The sequence below is a fragment of the Centruroides sculpturatus genome, unplaced genomic scaffold, assembly GCF_000671375.1.
Source record: "Centruroides sculpturatus isolate CEXI.00-Female unplaced genomic scaffold, Cexi_2.0 scaffold50, whole genome shotgun sequence".
Classification (NCBI taxonomy): Eukaryota; Metazoa; Arthropoda; class Arachnida; order Scorpiones; family Buthidae; genus Centruroides; species Centruroides sculpturatus.
The window spans coordinates 225,933-253,653 of NW_019384891.1; the positions used below are offsets into that span (position 1 = coordinate 225,933).

The 27,721-nt window shown below is 30.5% G+C and overlaps 1 protein-coding gene across 1 annotated transcript; it reads right to left on the bottom strand.

The window, feature by feature from the left end:
* Positions 1-1,349: 1,349 nt before the first annotated feature.
* Positions 1,350-27,721, bottom strand: LOC111631237 (60S ribosomal protein L23). Its single transcript, XM_023375441.1, has 4 exons — positions 27,637-27,721; positions 14,295-14,507; positions 8,691-8,804; positions 1,350-1,490 (listed from the first exon to the last, which is right to left on the bottom strand). The coding sequence occupies exons 1-4, from the start codon at positions 27,647-27,649 to the stop codon at positions 1,408-1,410; spliced, it is 423 nt and encodes a 140-aa protein (XP_023231209.1). The 5' UTR covers positions 27,650-27,721; the 3' UTR covers positions 1,350-1,407.

A 27,721-nucleotide genomic window follows, 5' to 3' on the forward strand; every position in this document is an offset into this window, starting at 1 on the left:
TATATACACCTCCAACATCCAATACAGCTAGGTCACTTGCGTTACTCCTATCCAAGTCTCCCTAGTCGCTAACTGTAACTGATTTAAAACCAGCATAATTTATTGGGTGAACAAATCCATGTTTTTGGCTCTTATGGCAAAACTCCCGGAAATTTCAAGACGGTTCATTGAAATTTCCGGGATAAACTTCAAGATATGCAAACCGAACAACGCCTAAAAAAGTAACTCGGGAAGTAGTAAATTGCTGAAACATTTATTTAAATATGATAAGATTATTAAAATTAAAAAATCATACAGGAGTAGCTCTTATTTCATTACCAGAATATTCCTCGCTACTGACGGTCGAAGAAATTGTAGTTTTATAAGAAAGTTTTAACTTTTTGAACAAGCAACTAACAGCGTCTCGGTATGGTACATATCCACAATTTTTTTGCCTTTTTTGGGTTCGCCGGTTCAGGTCTCAAAACGTGGAGATTTGTAAAAAACTCGGAGAGTCAAGTTTGACACAATTCCAATACTTTCCTTTGTTACGTATACATAGCAGCTGGGAAAGTAACCAATAAGTATTGAAATTAATATTATTTTTTAAAGTAATTTAATTGCTTTAGTTGAAAAGAAATAAATTAAAAATACAGGTATCCCTCGTACAGTACAACACGACCACCCGGTCGCCCCATTGTGGACCTGGCCGAACCCATGGGCCTGCTATAAGAGGCCCTCTTAGTGCCCACAGGGCGGAGAGTAAAAAAAAGTACAACATGACTTCCAGTTTCGTTCTAACATGGTTTTGCAAATCCTCCGTACAAAATTTCCCAATTTTTAAGTGTAAACTTCGTTATTCGATTTTTTTTTTATTCGAGTAGGCGCACATGTCCTCCCTGTCAAACTTGTCTATGGAGTTTAGAATACAGAATACAGTATTGAAATTTTCAAATTATTTTGTGCTTTTCGTCAGGTTTAGTTTATAAAGTTTAATAGCACTTGTCAAGAGAGTGATCTTAGCTAAGAGAGTCTATTTCAAATGTAATTTGAAATAGACTCTCTTAGCTAAGATTTAACTAAATTTACTGACTTACTCCACTTCCTTATCTTCCAGTAAACAAAATCTTTTCACTCTAACAACTATCTTCAATTTTCTCCTCACTATTCTTATTATTTATCTAACACAGAAAAATAGCTATAATTTGAATTAAAATCCACACTTTTTAGATAAACTACTCAAACTGTGTATATGTAAATAAGCATTACAGAAGTAATGTTTTGTAGTTTCTTGCTGGATATTGTGTGTGTGTAATGCTTATTTTCATTCAATTAAAATCAGTAGAGTTGTAGTTTTTGAATAAAAATAATGAGAATTTTAAAACATTTTATTTTAAATTCTTGAAATATTACAATATATTTGCATTATTATGCAATACTACTGGCATTTGATGCAATTCTGGGCCATAAATCAGCACATTCCTTTGCAACAGGACCAGTAATAGCAGAACCTATAAAGAAAAAAATTTAGTATTCATATTATTATTAATTGACAATTTAAAGGTTCCTTTATTTTAAAATATTCATATTAGTAACTATTGAAGCAATAATTTAAATTTCTGTATCTTTCAATAGCAACTGGAGATTTTCCAAATTTATCATGTTAAATCAAGGTTTAGAATTATTTCTATATACTATATATTCATTTATTACATAATTCTAGCAATTTCACTTAACTGTGTGTGTATATATACCATACATATACTGTAATTACACATAGCACAATTAAATCTATAAACCTTGATTTAACCTGAAAAATTTGGAAAATCCTCAATTGTCATTGAAAGATGCAATAATTCAATTTTTTTTTTAAATTTGAAATAAAATTTAATAAATAAATAAATAATAATTCTAGTAAAAATTATTAATTTTAATAAAAATGTCTCACAGCCAATCTGGTCAAAGTTTTATGTATAGCATATGAACCATGTTCTGCCAATTATAAGTGTGTAATTTAACACTCCAGCAAACTGGAACTGCTGCCATTATTTTTCTCTCACTTTGAAGATTTAATAAACAATTTCAAGTATTTATAGCACATTTTAATTTAAAAGTTTGCCATAATCTTCATATTTTTTGATAGTAAAAAAAGGAGGGAGAAAAGTCTTGGAGGAATATGAGTACTAAGCCACAATATAGATCATGTTCCTCACGTTTCTATCAAATTTTTATTATAAAACAAATACATTCAGTCTTCTTTAGATCATTTAAAATGCTGTCTTTTATTTTCCAGTTTTTTTACATTCAATAACCTGAGGCAGACCAGTAAAGGCCAAAAAATGTTTGTTTTATAATAAAAATTTGTTAGAAAAAATGAGAAAGGTGATCTATTGTTGCTTAGTAGTAGTTATCTATTTATTAAATACTTTCCTAATTAGTTTTTTGTTTATACTTGTTTCAGACAAAAACAATTTCTATTCCAAATGATAATTGCAGTGCAGTTATATTTTATCATCTTTTATTATTAATTTGAGTTTGGTTTTGTGTAACTTTTTGTGTGTGTGTTCTTTTATTCATATTTAAATTTGTTATATTCGAAATTCCATTAGAATGTTATATTCTAACAATAGAATGTAATTTTAATGCTTGAAGATGGCTTGTAAAGCAAGCTGAAAATGTTTATGGTTATTAATTAATTAAATGTTTTCCTTGTCAAAATAAGGTGTTTTATGTGATTTACATTACTTCTGAGGGTGTGTGGTTGAGAAGTTATATTTTACCTTTAAAATTTAGTTTCTTAATTCTTTAATTAAAATTTTTACATTATATAAATTTCTCCATAAATATCCATTTCATGCATAGCCAATCAATGCCATTACTTTTAAATAATTATTTATTTTATTAACACATTCTGATTCCAAATATCATTATAAATATATACAGGGTTCCTATTCAAATTTTTGTTTTAAAATCCATGATTTCCGTTGACCAACTTTGTACAAATTCCCTGACCCACAACATTCCTTACAGTATGTTTTACTGTAAGGAATGTTGTGAATGTTGGAACCTCCCTGTTTTACTTTGTCAATGTACAGTATAGCACACTGACAAAGTAAAACAGCATTTGACTTATAATGCACATATGCTTTTGCTTCTTCAACTTTTTCATTAATTAGAAAAAAAAAACTAACAGTTACATTTTTTTATAACTGCTAAATCATTAAAATCAAAACTAAAATGTTTAATTAAATAAGTTTATCCTGTTATTAATCCATAACCATAAGGTTGTGGATTAATAACAGGATAAACTTATTTAATTAAACATTTTAGTTTCTTTTTTCTTTAAATAAATAAATAAAAAAAGGCGTCATTATTTATTTTTCATTAACAAATCCTGTAGAATCCATGTACAAAAGTATACATTTATTAAATTTATCCCTTAATATTTCTACTTTATAAAATATTAATAAACTGGAAAAAATCAGAAATTGCCTGCAATCTGAATTTTTAAAATGAAAAATAAGTACAAAAAATTATAAATTTAATTTAAATGGTATTATCATTTTTTATTAGTTCATTAACACTTGCCTTCAAATTGAGAGTTTAAACAGTAATTGGAAAGGATTTGGAGAGTTAAAATATTAAAAAACAACCAATTAAAAGGGGTAAAACTAATAAAATTGTAAAAGTTAAAATTTAAAACTTGCTAAAAAAAAAATGTAGGGAAAGAAACCACAAAACCATAAGAAGAACAAAACCAACTAAAAACTGCAAAAGTTAAAATTAGCTAATTTGATACGGTTTTACAAAGTTTAAAGAATTGCATAACTTGGTCTTTGGGTATAGTAACAAAAAATAAATAAAAATGATGTTGATGAATAGTACTTATGTATTCTTTACATTTTTACTCGTATTATACACCCCCACACATTAAGTTATTTCACTGTNTCTCACAGCCAATCTGGTCAAAGTTTTATGTATAGCATATGAACCATGTTCTGCCAATTATAAGTGTGTAATTTAACACTCCAGCAAACTGGAACTGCTGCCATTATTTTTCTCTCACTTTGAAGATTTAATAAACAATTTCAAGTATTTATAGCACATTTTAATTTAAAAGTTTGCCATAATCTTCATATTTTTTGATAGTAAAAAAAGGAGGGAGAAAAGTCTTGGAGGAATATGAGTACTAAGCCACAATATAGATCATGTTCCTCACGTTTCTATCAAATTTTTATTTAAAACAAATACATTCAGTCTTCTTTAGATCATTTAAAATGCTGTCTTTTATTTTCCAGTTTTTTTACATTCAATAACCTGAGGCAGACCAGTAAAGGCCAAAAAATGTTTGTTTTATAATAAAAATTTGTTAGAAAAAATGAGAAAGGTGATCTATTGTTGCTTAGTAGTAGTTATCTATTTATTAAATACTTTCCTAATTAGTTTTTTGTTTATACTTGTTTCAGACAAAAACAATTTCTATTCCAAATGATAATTGCAGTGCAGTTATATTTTATCATCTTTTATTATTAATTTGAGTTTGGTTTTGTGTAACTTTTTGTGTGTGTGTTCTTTTATTCATATTTAAATTTGTTATATTCGAAATTCCATTAGAATGTTATATTCTAACAATAGAATGTAATTTTAATGCTTGAAGATGGCTTGTAAAGCAAGCTGAAAATGTTTATGGTTATTAATTAATTAAATGTTTTCCTTGTCAAAATAAGGTGTTTTATGTGATTTACATTACTTCTGAGGGTGTGTGGTTGAGAAGTTATATTTTACCTTTAAAATTTAGTTTCTTAATTCTTTAATTAAAATTTTTACATTATATAAATTTCTCCATAAATATCCATTTCATGCATAGCCAATCAATGCCATTACTTTTAAATAATTATTTATTTTATTAACACATTCTGATTCCAAATATCATTATAAATATATACAGGGTTCCTATTCAAATTTTTGTTTTAAAATCCATGATTTCCGTTGACCAACTTTGTACAAATTCCCTGACCCACAACATTCCTTACAGTATGTTTTACTGTAAGGAATGTTGTGAATGTTGGAACCTCCCTGTTTTACTTTGTCAATGTACAGTATAGCACACTGACAAAGTAAAACAGCATTTGACTTATAATGCACATATGCTTTTGCTTCTTCAACTTTTTCATTAATTAGAAAAAAAAAACTAACAGTTACATTTTTTTATAACTGCTAAATCATTAAAATCAAAACTAAAATGTTTAATTAAATAAGTTTATCCTGTTATTAATCCATAACCATAAGGTTGTGGATTAATAACAGGATAAACTTATTTAATTAAACATTTTAGTTTCTTTTTTCTTTAAATAAATAAATAAAAAAAGGCGTCATTATTTATTTTTCATTAACAAATCCTGTAGAATCCATGTACAAAAGTATACATTTATTAAATTTATCCCTTAATATTTCTACTTTATAAAATATTAATAAACTGGAAAAAATCAGAAATTGCCTGCAATCTGAATTTTTAAAATGAAAAATAAGTACAAAAAATTATAAATTTAATTTAAATGGTATTATCATTTTTTATTAGTTCATTAACACTTGCCTTCAAATTGAGAGTTTAAACAGTAATTGGAAAGGATTTGGAGAGTTAAAATATTAAAAAACAACCAATTAAAAGGGGTAAAACTAATAAAATTGTAAAAGTTAAAATTTAAAACTTGCTAAAAAAAAAATGTAGGGAAAGAAACCACAAAACCATAAGAAGAACAAAACCAACTAAAAACTGCAAAAGTTAAAATTAGCTAATTTGATACGGTTTTACAAAGTTTAAAGAATTGCATAACTTGGTCTTTGGGTATAGTAACAAAAAATAAATAAAAATGATGTTGATGAATAGTACTTATGTATTCTTTACATTTTTACTCGTATTATACACCCCCACACATTAAGTTATTTCACTGTAATAATTTTAGTACTCTTCATCAACAACAATTTATCTTTATTTAAATTGTAAAAGAAAAATAATACAATTTTTGAAAAATTGAAACTATATGCCTTTAAGTATAAATACCCAATGGCATTCTACCTAATGTTTCTCAAACTTCACCTTCTGGTACTTAATAACCTTTATTAAAAGAAAACTTTTGACAGACTCCCTAGAGTAAAATTAAAAATATAAAATATTAATAAGTGTTTTTAAAATAATGTCTTGGTTTTAAACATTTTCATTTAATTTAAATGATTTCGTGTTTTTATAAAGATAAATATTACAAGATACTTTTTAAATTTGCACAATAGGCTTCTTTTTCTTCTATAAACTCAAGGATCCCTATTAACATATTTGCAGGCCCATAGGGATCTGTGGATCACACATTGTTGAGACATCTGTTATCCGAAATATTTCAAATATCTGGATATGAACATTTCTACAGTTACACCATGTACAGTTACACTATAGACCATGTGAAAATTTTCAGTGTTTTCAGATGATGCTTTCAATGAATACCAGATAAAGAAAACAGTTAAGTATCTCAGAATGAATAGATTGATGGGAGAAGTCAATATAATACTTGGACAATCTGCCAAGGAAAAATGCCTCCCAGTTTCTTTAGGAAACTGATCTTATTTTGGTCCATAAAGGAAAAAAAAAACTCCATATGGCCAGCCCATTGGTAAGATGCAAATCTGCAACCAACTTACAATGTTTTATCCACTCAGTCATTGATGGGCTAAGCACATAAGGAAGTCAGTATCAATTACCAGGGCCCAGACTCAGCTTGTGTTGTTTAAAATTTTAAGTAATTTCAAAAAGTTATAAATGTTTTTAATGAAATTATTTAATAGGAAAAAATTACATACATTCACAATTTAACTTTTTAACTACAATTTTTAAATTATTAACTTTAGTTAAAATAATTTAACTTAAATAATGTAAAGGAATGTTTTAGAAGTTAGATAAAACAGCCATAGTGGGAAAATAATTTCAATAATACAAACATTTTCTTGCCAAATCTGAAATTTTCCTTTTTAAAGCACTTTTTGGCATTCATTACTTGAAGTTCACCCTAAACTGAAATTTTTGAGCCTTATAAAAATTCATTCTAAAGCCATTGTCATCAATAAATTTTGTATTTTTGGATGTCAAAAGGTCCAATAATTTCTGTTTGCACTAAAAATAAAAATAATCATTTATGGTACTAACTTCAATTTTATTTCTATTAATCAACATATTGCATCAAATTTATAATTGCATATGCTATCCTTTGATAATAATGGCATTGCTTAAAATTAAAACATTCTTTTAATCTGAAATATTTTTTATGTTAGCTTATGAGTTTAGTGTTGCATTGCAAATTGTATGGTAGGTCTATTAAATTATATGTATGATTTAATTTGAATTTTTCAAACTATGTAATAATAATTATCGATTGTTTCATAAATAATGGTTTTATTATGCATGCAATCATTTTTGGGAAAGTTGTGTGCATGTTTGGGAGAAATTTTGGGTCCTAAAAATATTCTGCACCTATTTTGTAAGTTGCATTGCATCACATTACTTTTTGTTACTGCAGATAGCTACACTTAGTCAACCTTATTGCGAGGAAAAAAATCAACAAGGCATTCAAGGAAAAATTCCCTGACTTTTCAGGTGCATAGAATCCCTGTATATAGCTATAATGAAAATAAATATAGTTCATATTGCAACATAAAAGGAATTTAATACAAACTAAAAATGGATATACCGTATTTACTCGAATATAAGATGTTCTTACATATAGGACGAGGTGTGACTTTAGAGATCAAAATAAAGAAAATTAGATTTATTAATGCAATTCTAATTTTATTTCATTTAATCACAAATAAAATATTACCAAATGCCCATATTTGCTTTGATACATGATAAATGGAAAACAAAACCAAAACATTATAATGAGCATGACTGGAAAGAGTTTATTTTTAATAATTCAGAATGTGCTAATATTCATTAAAAATAACAATTTAACTTATACTAAAATAGTATAAATAGAAGTAGCGTTCTTTACAGTAAGCCTTAATCCTAACCATCTCCCCCACAGTGGGGGGAATTTCGACATGTATATTATATAAAAACACGTGTGTATTCAAATGCAGCAATGTGTCAAAATTTCAAAGGAATCGGTAAGAACAAACATTACATTTTTATTTATGTAGATAGATAGATAGATAGATAGATAGAAGATGATCTGCTTTAGTTCATCCTCACAGAAAAGCAAACTTAGGTCGTCCTACGCATAGCACCATCTGTTGGACATAAAAGCCTTAACCTTAGATGATATCTTTTAATTTATATAAATGTTTACCGGAATAATATACAGCCTATGTCCACCTCGAAGTTCCATTCTAAATATTGGTGAAAGAATTTTTGAAATCGGATGAGTAGTTTCGGAGATTACCCACTACATCCAAACTTACTTACAAATATAACTTTATAATATTAGTATTGATAGACTGTAGACCTATAATGACAGTATGACGTATACACAGTTCACAGAAATTATTGCAAAATGCAAAGAATCCTTCGCTCACACATATAGGATGACATAGGTTTTTGAAGTAGTGAAAAATGAATAAAAACCTCATTTTCTATACGAGTAAATATGGTATTAGTGCATGATTGTGTCAAACACATATATTCATAATTGTTTAAAATTATTGTTAGTAACAATAAAAAAATTTGTTACCTTTCATTTCACCTTTATTGTTTACTATTACGCCAGCATTATCTTCAAAATAGAGAAAAACACCATCCTTCCTGCGATATGGCTTTCTCTGTCTAATCACTACTGCTGGCATAACTGAAATTAGAAAACTAATTGTTATTGCAAAAAAATAAAATTTAAGCACATCAACTTTCAAATACAATTTTGTTTCCTTCAATCAAATTATTCTATCGAAAATTGATATTTATCATAATTTTCTATATAAAAATATATTCAAAAATATTAAATATCTTGCTTTAGATATTATCTTTTCTACAATTAAGATTTATAAAATCATTAGAATTAATGGTACAATTACTTTTCAATAAAGAATTGTAAAGAACTTGAGTTTCTATAAGAGTGGTAAAATTTGAATAATGCAAGTGTTTTTGGCCTGGTTGAGACCAAAAATGCTTTGTTATTCAAATCTCACCACTTTTAAATGTGCATTAATTAAGAAAAGTCTGTTGAACATATAAAAATCATCTATTTAATCTACTAAAAGAAGTCTAATAAATTTTTTACAAAATTTCTCATTGTACTTTAAAAAATTCAAGAATGAAAATTATTAATAAAAAATGTTTTTATAAGTTAGTTTTTGTAATTTGCATGAATAGAATCTTAAATTATAAAATGCCCTGAATGAGTATACCATGCTACCATTGATTCTAATGCACACCTGTTTTTGGACTTCTGGTCTCCAAAACTGAGGTGCACATAAGAAATTGGCACAAAGTCAATATAGCCTTTTTTGCACTGCTTGCTCATCTGTTAGGCAGATTTACTTATTTATATTAGTTTGTCAGTATAGATGTGGTATATATTATTCAGATATTTTAATTTCTATTTTTACGTTTAATGTTATTTCTACAAACATTTTAATTCTTCAGCTTTTACAAAAAACTTTATGAACAAAAAAAAACAGGTAAGTGCAACTATGCAGACAATACTTAATAAATATTTTAATTGATTTTTAAAATTTATTTAATTTTTCCTTTTCTGGGTTACTTATGAACAATTTGATATAAATCATATTACATCAATATCCACAGAGTAAAAATTGTAATATGATTAATATCACAGAATACATGACTGATGATATAGTAACAGAACCTGTTCTGTTGTATCATAATCTGCTCATACTAAGATTGACTGCTTAAATATATCTCCTGAATGAAGTAAGTGTAGCTGGCCATCCATTTCATACTTATAAAATTTAATAATGAATTTTTGAAATATGCTTTATGTAATTTTTAAATTCAGGAAAACTAAAAGAAATTTATTTCTAAATAGAAAAATTATATACACAACTTCTCAACAAAACTTTAAATTATTTAAGAAGCTTGTTTAAGCTTCATAATCAATCATACACATTAATTTAAACAACTAGGAAAAGTTAAAGAATTTGGATTTCAAATATACTTTCTACAGCAAAACATCTTAAGTTAATAATCACAGTACTTCACTAATAAAAAAATATAACCAGAAAAGCATTCTCTGTATAAAAATTAGTTTTCAAACATTAAAGAAATGGATAACACATGAAGTCAGAATATTACATATCAGACAAAACTAAAGTCCTGGATACATATACAGCCATGTCTATATATATAAAGTCCTGTACTTTCAGCTGTGTATTATATGGCTGTGAAACATGGTGATACATAAAGGAAAAGACCTTTAGCCTTTGAAAGAAAATGCTACAGAAAGATACTGAGAAACTGGTGAGACAAAGTAAAAAAAATCCAACAATGAGTTTTGTAAGTTTCCTGGCTGTTATGAGTTTTTATTTAAAAAATAACTCATGTTATTAAGCAAACTAAATAAACTGCGTGGCACCATCTATTAACAGATTTTGTTCTAAAAACTTTCTATATTTTTAATTACTATAAAATGGCAAAAGGCCCAATTTTGAGGGTAGGAACAAGTTTTTATGAAAAAGTGTAAATGTTACTAGCAAATAAAATCTTCATTAACTCCTACGACTGTTGAGATTTGACACACAACCCTTATCTATCTCTCCAACTCCCTGGATCTTTCACTACCAAAATTTAATAGTATCAATGCCCTCATATACAAGCCACCATGTCAAATTTCATTTCTTAATGTTTACCCCATCCTGAGATATTAAGCAAAATAGATGCCAACACAAATACAGGTATACCTTGAGTTACATCGTTCTCAATTATACGTCATTTGTCAAAAAATATATGGAATAATAAAAATCAAGTTTAAGTCATTTTATTCAACTTTATGTCTGTCCGCCACAAATATTGAAGTCGTAATATCACTATAAAAGCGTTAAAGCACATAAAATCATATTAAAATATATACATTTACAGTAAATGTTAATATAATCATCATAAATCTTAGAGAACGAAACACGAAAACTTCTGTGTTATCCTCTTATTTAGTGGTCTTTAAGCGCTCAATATTGATGTTTTCCACGGTAGCTCCAATAACTACCGTTTGGCGTTGTTGTCAGTGCCACTCGATATTAGTAAATTTAATATAAATTAGTTTGTTTTCTACTGTCGTGAGATAATTTTAATAACTGTATTTGTTATTTAACCTTACAAAATCATCTTATTTTATAATGTCTTAGAGCAAACCACATTCACAAATAAAGAGTCTGTGATGTACTGTAAACATCGCCAAATTGGAAACATGTACATTTACAAGTATGTACTGTACATGAATTCGTAAATTTAGAATACTTTTTTCTGTACTATATTAAAAACTAAAATTTATTTGCTTGTAAGCTTAAAATAGATTCTTATTAACCATATACTATTAAAAATTCATTTATAAATAAAATACAGAACTGGGAATGGTTATTTGTGGTTTAGCCTAGTGACAAGTAAATTCGACTTATGTCGCCTCTCCTGGAACCAATTATCGACGTAAGGCAAGGTATACCTGTACATAAAGGAAATTTTTTTGTTGTTTTTTTACTTTTTTGGATTCAGGTGGTCTCAAAATGCAGAGATTTGCAAAAACTCAGAGGGTCAATTTTGGTACGATTCCATCAATTTCCCTTGTTATGTGTACAAAACAGCTGGAAAAATTAAATGAAAAAATCTACAAAAGAATCCAACCAAAAAAGCTATTACTGCAAAAATTAATAGAAAGGAAGTTTAGCCTCTCTGGACACATCTGTAGAATGAAAACAAGTGATCAAAACAAAAGAAAAAACCTCAGAGTGGTTTGATAACATTAACACATTGGTTGCAAACCTGTTATTGCTCAGATCACTTTTCTGATGTCATTTTGATTTTGTATATTGTACCGTATGAAATAAATAATTATTTTGTCATGATTTTTATCAGATAAAAGTTTAGGATCACCGTCTTTCTGCATTAATAAAGTTTTGATGAGTAAAGCACAAAAATAAACAAGTATCTCACAAGCACTTTCAATGCATAGTTTGACTGTTAATTAAACCTGCAAGTTTAACAGTGCACCATTTAAATTTAACACATGTTCCAATTAGTACAAATTAACATTAAACAGTTAAAAATAACAAGTGCACTCAAATTAGAACATATTAACATTAATGTTAAAATTTATAACCAACATACTGCAATTTGTTTTCACCTGAAGAAGACATTCTATACATGTCAAAAGTGCTTGCAGGATATTTTTGTTTTACTCATCAAAACTTTATTAATGCCAAAAGACAGTAATCTTAAACTTTTATCTGATATTTTACTGTTTATTTTATTGTGTAAATGTTTCCATTTTTTCCCAAAATAAATATTTTGTTCCATGAGGCCATGACTATTTTTAATTCTTAATCCAGATGCCTATTATTCATTATTAACAGTTATTTTCTATCAGTATGTTTGTATCAGATGCTGTAAGCCAGATTGTGTTTCATGAGATAACTTATAGGTGTCAAAAAAGAAACAGTCACCTATGAATTAACTTGTGATCAGCAGTCAACATGTTAAAGAATAATGTAATGCAGAACCATACAAGCTCACCCAAAGCACCCCCGATATAACAGAATGGAGAAAGTCAGTGAAATAACATTGGACTCCAACAGGCATTGTTGGAGTCCAACGTTTTTTCACTTATCATCAATCAGTGTCCATTGATGATTTTGGAAATAATTTGTAAAATACAAGGCATGTCTAGAAAGTAAGTACTGTTTTGTTCTACCACTACCGTAGTGGTAGTATCGCAGTTCAGCACCTGCACACACGTGTCTCTGGTTGATTGTCAGTCCAGTGATGCCATTACAGCCGGATTGTGTTGTTTTTCCACGTGTTAGTGAGCATTCAAAATGTTTAAGACAATTGCTGATCCCGCTGACTGTGAAGTGTGTTCTGTAATATTGTTTTTGAATGCAAAGAATGTTAAGCTAGTTGAAATTCATCGTCAATTTGTAGAGATTTATGGTGAACATGTAATGAGTGATGGAATGGCAAGAAAGTGGGTTCAACAATTCAATTCTGGACGCACCAATGTTCATGATGAAGCACAGAGTGGCTCGCCTTCTGTTGTCAATGATGGTTTGGTTGCAAAAGTGAATGAGAAAATTCTTGAAAACAGACGGTTTACAATAAGATTGCTTTGTGATGAATTTCCACAAATTTCAAAAACTGTTTTGCATGAGATTGTCACAAATCGCTTAAATTATCACAAATTGTGTTCCCAAAATGCTTATGGATGCCCACAAAACGAAGCAACTTGGAAGTGCTTTGACATTTCTTACCCAATACAGTGAATAGGGTAATGATTTCCTAAACAAAATTGTTACCGGTGATGAAACTTGGGTTTGTCATGTTATTCCAGAATCAAAACAACAGTCGATGGAGCGGAGGCACTCTGGGACAGACAGGGCATTCTGCTTGTTGAGTTCCTTTCCAGAGATGAAACCATCAATGCGGAATGATACTGTGAAACGTTGCGAAAACTTCATAGTGCAATTCAAAACAAAAAGTGTGGAAATCTCAGTAAAGGCATTGTGTTGCTTCACGACAATGCATGCCCCCATACTGTTGGTGTCACTCAAAACCTTATTCAACAATTCGGTTGCGAGCGGTTTGATCACCTGTCATACAGCCCCGACCTTGCACCTGCAGACTACCATTCATTCTTGAACTTGAAGTATGATTTTGGAGGGAGGCGCTTTGCCAGCAATGATGATGTGACAACCGATGTTCAGCATGGTTGTCTTCACTGGTGGCATCTTTCTTTGAAGAGGGTATAGACAAGTTGGTTTCCCGATATGACAAATGTCTGAACAATGGTGGTAACTATGTAGAAAAATAGTTTCCAACATGCTCTTTCATGTAAAAATAAATTTTGTTTTGAAAAAAGATTTTTTATGAAAGTTTTTCCAAAACAGTACTTACTTTCTGGACATGCCTCATATTTTTTCTGATGTCTTTTTATAGGAAAAACTTGAAAGTTAAGTTTCTTAATTTTTGAAAATACATTTTTTAAATTAAAACTTTGTCAAAAATGAAATTATTCCTCATAGATAAAACAATGACTGAAACATTAAAATATAAGAAAACTCTTCTTAAAGTTTAAAAATATAAATAAAAACAATGAATGAAATTAAAAATCAATTACCTTTTTTTCGCAGTTCAGGCTTTCCCTTCTTAACAGTTGCAACAATCATATCACCAGCACCTGCAGCAGGAAGTCTATTTAAACGACCCTTGATGCCATTGACAGCAATTATATATAAATTTTTTGCACCAGTATTATCTGCACAATTAATTACAGCACCTACTGGTAAACCCAGAGAAATGCGGAATTTTGCTCCAGCTGTTCCACCACGTCCTATAACAAAACCACAATGTAAATAAAAATAAAGTAACAAAATCCAAAACTTCAAAGTTGAATTATCTACAAGCCAAACTATAATTCTATTACTTATTACAGCACCTACTGGTAAACCCAGAGAAATGCGGAATTTTGCTCCAGCTGTTCCACCACGTCCTATAACAAAACCACTTTGTAAATAAAAATAAAGTAAATAAATCAGTGATTAAAGATCTGTAATAACAGAAGGACACTGTTTTGTATATAGAGAAGTCTGTTACAGCAAATGAATTTTCTTATAATTTTCCTATACTTTTGGACACACTAACATCAGTCATCTGTAATAACACGAGGTCCAAAATATCAANCAACAAATTCTGTTTCCAGACCTACATTCATTTATATTATATAACCGTATAGGATTATATATATAACCTCTATAGGACTGGACAATCCTATACAGATCCAGTGTAACTGATAATATATCTACACAGTAAGCAGCAGTTGCAAGCTAAATAATCACTAGAGATTGATCTTTCTTTCCAAATTAATTTAGTAATTTAGCAAAAGATGGCAGACTAACTGCCTAAGTTTAAGCCAAATCTCAATATGATCTATACTAAAATATAAAGCAATGTTTGTTTGTTGAAGGTAATCTTAGAATCTACTGAACCATTTTTTAAATCCAAACAAAAACATCTGAGAAAATTTTGCCACGTAAAAACTTATGACAATTTAGACAACAGTCAAATTTTTTAAAGAAGTTTTCCTTTGGTAAACTCCTAAAACACTTCCTTTGATAAACCTGACACTTGAAAGCAAAATGTAGAAAATAATAATACAGATAAAATCTTGTGTATACTGCTTCAAAGCACCAAGCTTATCTTTACCAATGGAAAACTCCTTAAAAAATTTTGACTGTTGTCTAAATTGTTGTGTTTTTACATCTCAGATTTTTTTTGTTTGGATATCAATTGTTTCGTTTAACTTAATAATTGTATTATTATGTAAAGACACAAAACAATGGCCTATAATGGTAACACATCACAAACCAATGCTTTTGATACGCCATTTAGAAAAATCCTTATAAAAAGTTTTAATTGGCATATATTTTAGTTTTTGCTATTCTGATTAACTGAAATAACTCAATTTAAGTGTTTAGGGCAGAGATTTTTTGAATTTGAAAAAATTGTAGATCTATAAATTCCCACTGTCATTTGTCTGTCCTTCCTTCCTTAATCTCGAGAAGAGTTAGACAGATGAAAACCGAGACCAGATATGGAAAGATTAGAGTCAGGGAAACATAGATTTATTATATATGAACTTTGGTGTAAACTGTAAGTCACGTTATTTCAATTCAAAAATTGTTCCCTAAAAGAAGTTAGATGACCTGTATGACTATTCTTAATGGAAATGTATGATGTAGAGGCAAGACACTAATAATTCAAGGTGGAGAGCATATTTCTAATTTAAAACATGATTAACAATTGCAGCCAGGCATTGTGTCAATGTCACAATAAATAATTGTTTCTTTATTCAGTTTTGATTTTGATTTCTGTAGTTCAGGTAGTTATGATATGCTTTGTTTATATTGTCTTGGTTGTTCATTTCTTATAATAATACTCTTATGTTATCAGATACAACTATAAAGAGCAAATTTATTTCCTTAAATGAAATTAAATTTTTGTACATAGGTCTATAGTATTTTATTATAGTATTTCATTGTTTTAGTATTAATCCTATTGTACTATTACTTAAAAATAAGATTTAGTCTTATATTATAAGATATCTACCTACATAAATTGATTCTTTCAGTTACTTTTCAGATATACACATGTGCAAGTGAGCTGTATCAACAATAAAATGACGTAAAGAAAGTTACAATTGTTACAAAATAAAGCCATGTTAAAGGCAAGCAAATTATATCTCCCCCACTCCTTCCTGCTGATTTCATTTCTCCTACAAACTCACAAATCCTTTGACCAAGAAAGACCAAATTCCACATAGTTATTCTTGTTATCTACAGGAAACATGAACTACCATAAAACTTGGAACACCTCACTCCCCTCTGACTTTATCACCAAAATCCAAAACCTTTTGAGCAATGTGGACGAATTTTGCATAGTTACTCCTCCAAAAAATTCCCTACAAATTACCAAACTCTAATTTACACCAAACAACCTGATTTTGTATAGTTACTCTCTAACCGTGTGGGAAACATACGCTATCTTATAACAAAGACAACTCAACCCTCTCCTGAGTTCCCAGTCAATACTGAGCATTCTTTGCTAGTTAATTAAAAATTAGTATAATTATAGACTGTAAATCTGTATATGGCTTTAGGTCTTTCACTAATTAAATATTGTGTTACGATGTATGTTTGCAACAAAATCCACCAAATTATGGACTTGAGTTAGAAATATAAATTATGAAATACTAAAGCAATAGAAAAAAAACAAGTTGAAAATTTTTTTGTCAGTTTTTTAAAATTGTAAGCAACGTTTACAGTTCTTAACAAAAGAACTGTATAATATGTAGCAATCATGCCTAAATCTTAATATTGAAGTATCCAGGAACCAGATTTGTTTTGGGTTATAATTAGATTAAAGTTTAATCACTGAAATAAAATTATTTTGACTAGAATAGTATTTCTCAACCTCTAACAAATCGCCGCCCCCTTCAATAAAACCGTTACAAAGTATTGTCCCCTTCACTTCAAAATTCCAATGCCGAGGGCCAAGGCTAACACCAAATTCGTACTGCATTGAATAGATTAGTGACTAGTATAATGTTATTTGTTTAATTATTGTACAATATAACAAATAAAATATCTAATTATTCTTAATATAATGTTTTACTCTATAGCCCAAAAAATTGTTTTTTGCCCCCAAAATATAAATTGTTACTAATCGCCCCATCAACATGGAAAAATGCCCACATGGGGGCGATATCACCCCGTTGAGAAACACTGGACTAGAGGTAGCTAATTAAGGCCTATCTTTGTATATAATTCGTCTCTGTAATCCAAAAGGTTTTTGGTAGACGGACTCACAGCAAAACTTTTAGTTAAGAACTCACTTTTATTCCTTAAAAAATGACATGTGCATTTCGAGTTGGTATACTCATCCAACCCCTCTACAGTGCTAATTTTTCAAAAAACAATAAAAGGTTACAATAATCAATACATGACATAAATACATTACAAAATATCATTCCTTACTTACTCTTAAAGTAAAAGTTGTGTATGTGGGTTACCACTATATCTAAACACCAACCATTTGTTTTCCATTTAAAATGCACTTGAAGTGTTTGCATAACATCTCTTCTAAAAACCATTATACATTATGACTTTACTGTAAACTTAACAAGTGTATACAATAATCAATACATTACATACCTTTAAAATACAAATAGCATACGAACAATCAAACTAACTAGCAATACATTAGAATACCACTTTTAAATCAATCGCAATAACTTCATTCTTTTATTACTATATAGCGCCCTCTGTCATTTTGTACCATCTAGAATCTATTTGCATCCCATCAGAAATATTTATTAAATTATTTTGGTTTTTTTTAATTTCTAAGTGTTCTTTAAATTTATGTTTATATATGTCCTTTTCATGGTGTAGAATTTTAATATTATTGCGATTAATTTTACATTTTTTATTTTCCGTGTGTTCGTACCATGGCGAATTTTTATATCTCAATCTGATAGCCGCTTCGTGTTCCTTTATTCTTACATCTAATACCCTTCCAGTTTCACCTATATAACTACATGGATTCATACAGTTACATTCTATTTTGTATACAATACCTGTCTTTTTTAACGGATCTATATTATTAAGGTTACTTCTGTATAAAAATATTCTGTTTTAAATTTGAAGAATTTTTCAATTCCTTGTTATCTTCAACAGATGAACTTAAAAGGATATGTCAGAAAGTTATGTAAAAGTGTCACTTTTGCTGCTGACTTGTGAAACCTCACCAAATGATTAGCTCCCAGGTGTGAAAGTTGACAGTTATTGGACAAAAATGCATTTGAAATTATTCAACTTTTTAAAAATGAAATATTATCTTTAATGCACATTTTAATTAGCTGTAACAGTCATTTCATAAATAAAATAAAATTATTTATGATTTAATTGATAATATTTTTAGGTCATTAACTTTATTTAAAAGTTGTTACAATTTTTAAAACAATTAAAAAAAAAAAAAAAAGTTTGCTGTAGGTAGGATTGAACCTAGATCGTCCACATGGCAAGCGAGTTCGCTACAGACAGCCATTTCGCTGTGCTGCAATACTGTAAAATCGATCAGTATATGAGCTGCACTTAACCCTTAACACCCAATGACGAGATAACTTGTCAAGATTACATAGCGTTACCTAAAATTCGGTAGTTAAGGCCACTTTTGACAATTTTTTTTTTCAATTTTTGGAATGTTTTTTAGGTTTCCAAATTTTTTCAAAATTTTTTGTCCACGCGAAAAAATTTTATCGCAATTTTAATGAGCCTTTGATAAGGCTCAATTAAGGCTTAATTGTTTTTTAATGGGAGTTTTTTATCAAATTTATTTCATGGTTCCTAAGTTGTAGCACACGGATTTTCCTTCGGTAAAGTTATTTAAAGCTACTTTCTGATGTCAGAAACGACTTCCGATAGTTTTTTAATTTTTTTAATTAATCGATTTTTTTATATATTAATTTATTTAATTAGGGGGGTCGGAAATTGCAATTAAAATCTTAATTTTTTAAAAATATACGTGCCGCTCATATTCACCCTACTTTAAAACTTTAGAGCCTTTTTTCTCAGAATCTTCTGGCTAGTGCGCTTTACAATTCTTCTGGGTGGACACTCTTGAGGTATACTACTAACCTGCAAAGTCTCATCCTGAACTGAATTTCCTAGACTGTAAGGTCCCCTTGTCAGTTCTACTCAAGACACTTGTATTGAGAGAAAAAGTGACCTAAGCAATCAGAATTCACTGGAAAAGAAGTTAAATATTAAAACGAGACAATAATGTCATATGATTATGAACATTATATATGCAGGTAACCCCCGTATAACACGGTAGTTACGTTCCAAAAAATTCCTGTGTTATGCGAATCAAAGAACTAGTACGAAAAGGAGGGTTAGGTTCCAAAAATTAAAAAACATGATACTATATTTTCATAATTAAGATAAATATCTTTATTAAAATTTTCTTAAGTGATACATCTATATCTATATATAAAAATGGACGTGTATGTCCCTATATTTCACTTTTCCACCAAAACTACACATCACACATGAATGGTGTTTGTATGTGGTAGTAGCCCCAAGTCTCCATTTGTGCACTATGGGGGTTGCGTCTCGATAGCTATAAGGGTGCGGGAGATATGGGGCTGAAAGTAGTTGAAAGTGGTTTTCTATTTCGAATGTTATGTTCAAATGTTATGAAATTCGAATATTGGTTCGATTATAGAACAATTGTAAACGTTCCAGAAACGTTGAAAATAGTTCGTTCAACTGGACGTAAAAATTCTCTAATTAGTCTGGAAACGGGGGACCTAATTCTTGCATTCTGCAAAAACGGGTAAGATTGGCTATAATGTAATTATCTTAATCTTCACTATTGTTACTTTTTGCCCAGCGAAGCGGGTCCTTGCAGTTAGTATTAATATAAATTAAACAATGTTTTCTTTATCATCACTAAAAGAACTATTAACCGAGAGTGTTTTATTTTTGGCAAGTTATCGTTATCCTCTGAGTATTTTTCTGCATTATTTTCAGATTCATGCTTTACCTTTTGCAAAAAGTGTATGTAATTTTAGATTGCTTGCTTCTAGTTAAAAAATCTTTATAAATTTCCTTATATGGTGCTAAGCACTTATGGAATAAGGAAAAAACATCTGGCAACACCAGAAGCAGAAGCGTCAAAATATGGCAAAATTGAAACAATTTTTGCGAAAAACCATGTTTATGGAGACGAGAAAAGAAAATTTACACACTGAAGTACTAATAGTTTAGACAATTATTATTTTTGTGAACTGTTAGTACTTAGGCCCTGTACACACTAGGCGTTTTTCAACGCGCGTTTTAAAGAACCAAGAGTTCTATGTAGCCGTACACACTCAAACGACAAGCACGCGTTAAACGCGCGTTTATAGATTTTTGTTAAAACGCGCGTTTTGCGGGCACTTTACGATATATGTGCTGCCTTATAGCGACGATGGAGGAGCACACACAATCAATTACTTTCTCATCCAAACTGAGCCAGTGCTAAACGCCGAACTAACGCTCGTCGAACGCCGAGCTAATGCGCGTTGAAAAACGCCTAGTGTGTACAGGGCCTTAAGTATGTAAAAATTTATTACATTTTATGTTGTACCAGGATTTTACCCATTTCTTGAACTGTGCCAGAGTGAATCCGTGTTATAAAGGTACCGTGTTATACAGGGGATGGTATCAATTCTCGAACCATGTTAGAGTGAATCCGTGCTATAGAAGTGCCGTGTTATACGGGGGTTACCTGTATTAGGATTGATCAAATGAAACCCATTCATGCTGTGTCACATGGTCCAGTGCAAGGAAAGGGGAATGGTGTCACATGTGGCATGATAAGCACACACAATGAATAAGCAGGGAGAAAATCAGTCATCTTGCACATTTTCTTTTTGGCACAGAGTTATTCAGAATCCACCCAAGGTCAAAACATGATGCCACCATTTTGAGCCAACTGGTGAGCATACAATGGATATACATAGCTTACAATGGAAAGCTAAATTATTGTTCCTGGAAATTTCCAGGAACAATAATTTTCAATTAGCTTTTTGAAGAGTCATTTGGTTTTCACTCTCCTCCATCAACAAAGCAGTATAAGGCTGCAGGTGACCCCCCTCAATCATATGCTGGGACAACATTGTACCACCACCATGTATTAAAAAAGTCTGCAAATTTGGCCTGAAATATGTACCACAGCCTAAACTCACATACAAAAAGATCATTCCTGTCGTAGAACAAGCAACAGAAGGGCTAACTTAAAACATTTTTCTAACACGACCCTTGCAAAAGAACTTGGAATGAAGAAAATAGTAGCCACCTCCCCATCAGTTCCTAGACTGTTAGGATTTGCCAAGACAAACACACAAACTGGAAAAAAGCATAAGACCATTGATTGATAAATGCTGCTCACCTACAATAATACCAGAACAATTATTCAAAGGCTTTATTAACATGCACATGCCTCCAAATACAGCATAAACAGCTGCTAGAATTGCTCCAGAAAATGAAAAATGTGAAATTAAAAAGGAGGTTACATGACTGTACTAGATTTCAAGGCCTTATACCCCTCAATCAAACTAGAGACATGTTTATGCCATCTGAGAGACTTCTTAAATAATAAGCAGGATCAGAAATGCAGAAGATAAAAAAAATCAGATACTAGAACTGATGCATCAAGCCACATTTTCAACAATCTTTAATTTTAAAGGAATAACATATGCTCAACATAGAGGAGCAGCAATGGAAAGTCCTGTATCCAGTGCATAACAAGAGATGGTCTTAAGGGCATTAGAGAATGCCACCATACTGAAATACGCAGTACAAGTCAAAATATTCACATGTTACATTGATGATGTCTTGGTTATCTGGAAGGAAAAACCAGACACACAGCAATTTATAAGAGACATCAACTCCAACAACTTTGTCCTAGAGATTGAGCTAGAACAAGAGAATGATAAAACTGTACATTTTCTGGATATAATAAATAGAAGTAAAGAGAGAAGGGGAAATTACTATAAAAGTTTACAGAAAGCTGACATATAACCTGCTGTTAATACCATGGACTTTTTTACGACCCAGCAAGTTATAAACTGGCAGCATTCCAGGTACTTATAAAGACAGTGTACACACACTGCAGCAAAGTGTAGGACAGAATTAAAGAATTACAGCATATCAAAGAGCTAGCATGGCAATTCGGAGTCAACCTGAATGCAATAAAGGTAACAATCAATAAAATAAAAATGGACAATAGCAAAGTTAATGAACAGGGAAAAATAGATTACAGTGATGGAATACACGGCTCCCCTAAGTAATATTTACAAAGAAATAGGAACAGCAACAAACAAAAAGATAATTTTCAAAAGGAATCCAACAGTATACAAGATGTTATGTATGGACAAGAAAGACAGACCAGATCCTTATTCCCAGAGTGTATAGAATTCCTGTACCAAGACAAAAAGAGCTTTACTACATCGGAGCCACAGGGAGGTCATTAAAAGGAAGATTAAAAGAACATAAAAGAAAAGTAAGAACAAGCAACCAGCCACTGCACTAGCAACGTATATTATAGCAGACCCAACAGAGGTTATAGTGAAATGGGAACAAGCAAAAATAATACAAAAGATTCAAGACAAGAGACACCTCAAATATGCAGAGGCATGGCAAATACAAAAGACCAAGCAGGCAAGACAAATAAGATTATAAAAGACAATTAAAATATTTTTAAGTATAAATTTTGTTAAAATAATTTATTCTTTTATATAAATCTGGAAGACTAAGATAAGTTAACAACTTTAGAAGATTTGGTTGCAAGCAGATTAATTTAATTTTTTCTGCCTTTAGCAGGTTGAATAAATGTCCTAACCGATAATGCATTGACCACTTAAAAATGTAATGTTTACCTGTACAGAAAATATAAGAAATTTTGCTTATCTTTAGGGATACATAATACATTGCTTCAACAAAGTATTTTATTTTATGAAATTTGTAATTTTTTTAATACCATTTATAAAAAACTGTCCTAATTCAAGTTTTACTTTTGGGAGTTAATATCATCTGCATTTTTATGGCCATGCATCTTCTGTTATCAAAGCTACATGGAGAATTGTCCAAAATTTATATTTTATTAAACTAATTTGTTTATTAAAATATAAATTTTGGACAATTCTCCATGTAGCTTTGATAACAGAAGATGCATGGCCATAAAAATGCAGATGATATTAACTCCCAAAAGTAAAACTTGAATTAGGACAGTTTTTTATAAATGGTATTAAAAAAATTACAAATTTCATAAAATAAAATACTTTGTTGAAGCAATGTATTATGTATCCCTAAAGATAAGCAAAATTTCTTATATTTTCTGTACAGGTAAACATTACATTTTTAAGTGGTCAATGCATTATCGGTTAGGACATTTATTCAACCTGCTAAAGGCAGAAAAAATTAAATTATTTTTTGCAGTTAATGTCTTTTGCCCTAATTTTTGTTAGTCTTCTCTTTTTAAATTTTCAGGTATTATTTACGGAAATTAGGCAGTTTGAATAGAAAGACAGCATTATTAATTTGCTGGCAATGCTGTCAGTGCCCTCAACAGTGTCCACTTAGTTTCAACAAGTCACGTGGAGCCTGGAGATAGGGTAGGTGGGTGTTCCCTCCTCACACTGCCACAACCCAGTTGTTCATCTCCTTAGACTTACACTTATTTATAATTGCCTATATCCATATGTATAAAAAAATCAGATCATAAATAAATTCGTTACTGTTTACACCTTACAGTAGTTAACTCATGAAAACACTGTTCATACACCTCCATCGAATTAAAGAGATCTTGGCTGTGTTCAGATTCTAGCAAATTTTGCCCAAATATTCAACGATTAGAAGAAATCCTGTCAACAAGCTGTCAAAAAATAATGTTTTTTTCTAGAGATGAGGAGTCAGCAGAAAAATACATGACTCCTGATTCAGTATTTTTTAAAACTGACTCTGACTCCCATAAAAAGATACAACACCTGACTATCCATCCATGATTTCCTCCTTCAAAATGCACCTTTCTGTAGTATACCATTTCAGAAGCTTGTTAACTGTTTTCTTTAGAAAGTTGCAAGATATTTCTAGGCTGATCATTTGCATTGTGTACTTCATCTCCCTTCTGGTGCTTTTGCAAATCTAACTTCACACAGGGAGCCACAGGGCACATTATTTTTTGTTGCAATAGCTGCATTTTTAAAATTTTTTAGGTCCACCTGTGCCAATGGCACACTTCTAATCTTCATCCTTAGCTTCAATAATAATATTAAAGTTCTGAATATATTTTGTCATTTGAAAGACATTTAGGCATTTTTGAATTTAGGAAATGAAGTGACTAGATTGACTAAAAAATAAAAGAATTAACAATAATAAACACAATATGTTGGCCTCAATTCCTCACCACCCGGTCACCCCTTTGTGGGCCTGGCTGAACCAATAATGGTCTTGCTAAGAGAGACTATCTTACTGCTTCTTAAAAAAAAATAAAAATACTTTTTAATGTTGTCTAGATGTTCCCCCAAAATTTATAGCAGTATGTAGCCTATAAAATCCAGATATTTTTATTTCATCTTTTACATATTTTGTTTCAATTAGAGTAGGCAACACTGAAACTCAAGCCCTGGTCACACTATGCAATTTCTAGCAGCACAGGTGACTGCAACTGCAACAAGTGTGAGTCGTTCATGTCTTCTCGTGATCACACACTGTTTGTTGACAATGCAACTCTGAAACACACGACCCTGTAATAAACCAATAAAATTACAGTAGCTTGTATCCATTTCTGGCTAAAATGCCCCCATTATGCCACTGCCCACCACAATCTGGGCATGGCATTGAATGTTAACCTAGATAACATTAGTACACTGCTTCCTATATATGAACCATCAACTAACATCACTCCCTGCCACCTTGTGTTAGGATGCCAAAATGCCAAAAAGAAATTGTGTGTTTACTGATGAATTAAAAATGAATTATACATTTTTTAAAAAAGTTTCTAATCGTATTACAAAGTGAAATGTGAACTGTGCTTTTCAGGAACTCGTGGTGGGTGTTCGGATATTAAAAATCACTTGAAATGCGCAAAACACAAGGCAAGCCTAGTAGCAGCAGAAGGAACTTCTTCAACTAGAGACCTACGTCACTCAAACTGGACATTTCCAGTGACCAATGAGTGACAGCTCGTTAGAGAAAGAGCCTATTAGTGCTAGTCTCTCCATATAAACATTACAAGAAGAAGTAGCTTGTTTTTGACAACTTTCATGAGTTTGCCAACATTTTATGTTCTACTTCAGAGTATTTACAGAATTTTAGCCACTTTTCTTATTAAAATAGCAAGGGATATGCAGTTCCTTTTCTGGAATGAATAAAAGAGAAAAGGCAATTATTTTGATAAAGCTGGCAAGAATACACGAAAATATAAAATCTCCGATAAAATGAAGAATTAAAATCCCACAGGTATTCGTGAGCCTGAATAAGCTCAATTAATCTCAATTCTGTAAAAGTATTAATCCTCTAACTATCCGCCATGATGATGAACTATTTTCAATGTTGTCACTGTATGACGTGGCACAAAAGTGTTCATTGATTGGATGTGTGTTTGAAATTGTCACGAGTTAGAAGAAACTTTTTGTTTCTAGTTGCGGTTACAGTCGTGCTGGTTTTTGAGGGGATTACTAGTTAACGGGAACAGCCATCACAGTTGTAGTCACCTGCATGGCTGGAAATCGCATAGTGTGACCAGGGCTTTACACTAACCACGTCATTTTTGCACATGTCCTATCATAGACGAGTTCAAATTGCTAGTCAGCATTTGCAATTACAGTAGTGTCGTTTATCCGAAAGAATTCCAGTTGGCAAATTTAAATTTTTGCTAGTGCCATGGCACTGCAATCTTTGGCTATGTCTTGGGCTACTAAAATGTTTTACGTTTTTGATACTAAATTAACTTCTGAAGTATAATTTTTTGTTGTTTTTATATTTTTCAATATATTTAATTTGTTTGTACAAAATAAAGAAAAAATTTTTTAACGATAATAACAATACAATATGACTATTGTATCGTTATTATTGTATTGTATCGATTATTATTTAAAAAAGTTTACGTTAGGCTTAACATTGACGAAAATTCAACGCAAAGCGACACGCAACAGAGAAAAATTTCAGGATGGGATAGGTTAATATATTTTTTCGCACATAGTCGATTATCCGAAAAATAAGTTATCTGAACAACTCCAGTCCCCAATTGATTCGGATAAACGATGCTCTACTGTATTTTGTATTGTACATTAAATCAATTTAATCTCCAAAATGCCAAAAAGAAATCGTGTGTTTACTGATGAATTAAAAATGGATTATACATTTCTGAAAAAAGTTTCTAATCGTATTACAAAGTGAAATGTGAACTGTGCTTTTCAGGAACTCGTGGTGGGTGTTCAGATATTAAAAATCACTTGAAATGTGCAAAACACAAGGCAAGCCTAGTAACAGCAGAAGTAACTTCCTCAATTATATTAGAGAGGTTGAGGCAGACGTTTTAAACGTGTAAACGTGTAGGTCGGACGTTCGGCGCCGCTTTCCAGTAAGCCTAAAAGTTTGACAATGGTGTTTGGATAGTCGGTGGAATCACGCTCGACATTCCAAACACCATCGTCAAACTTCTAGGCTTACAGGAAAGCGGCACCGAATGTCCGTCCTACACGTTTAAAACGTCTGCCTCAACCTCTCTATTGTCATATTTTAATAATACCAATTTATTTTCTGTTGTATTTTTTCAAAATTGTCCAAATTTGAGAAAAAAAATGCATAGGTATATGTCAGAGTAATTTGTGGGAGTATATCTCGCGAAGGGTCACATGTAGAGTATTGTTCTTTTGACTTTTTTGTTCCATGAGTATACTCTATAGATCTGTTAAGATCCCAAACGTATCCATCACGGCTTGAATTGAGCCCATCTTATTATTTTGTCCTATTTTGTACTTCCTTTTTACATTTCCTTTAAAAAAATCAATTTACAATGATGTTAATTAACATTACAAATCATTGTTAACAAAAGAAACACGTCTTGTTAATAGCAGTATACTAGTATCAATACCTAATTAATGAAAAACTTTACTATTTAAAACAAATAATTTAATCAATCGCATCATATCCGATAATCCATACTTTTTAAATTTTACGAAATTTATATCGTCATTCAAACATAGAACCAAACATATGACTGATAGCAATGGATCAGCCTAATTCCGTAAAAACTAAAATTATAAAAACGTTATCTAGAATTTATATAATAAAATTCTTCAGTTATTTTCAATGTATTATATATGTTAAAACAGGATTAATAAGATTAATAATTACCTCGTTTAGACATCTTTCAGGTTAAAGCAAGACCAATCCACGCGCAACGACACGACGTTAAACAATTCTCAATTTTCGCCAAAAT

Coding starts and splice junctions, on each gene's coding strand:
- LOC111631237 (XM_023375441.1), bottom strand. Junction 8,805..14,294: donor GCCTGAACTGCGAAAAAAAG/GTAATTGATTTT, acceptor TTCTAATTTCAG/TTATGCCAGCAGTAGTGATT. Junction 1,491..8,690: donor CAATAAAGGTGAAATGAAAG/GTAACAAATTTT, acceptor TTTTCTTTATAG/GTTCTGCTATTACTGGTCCT.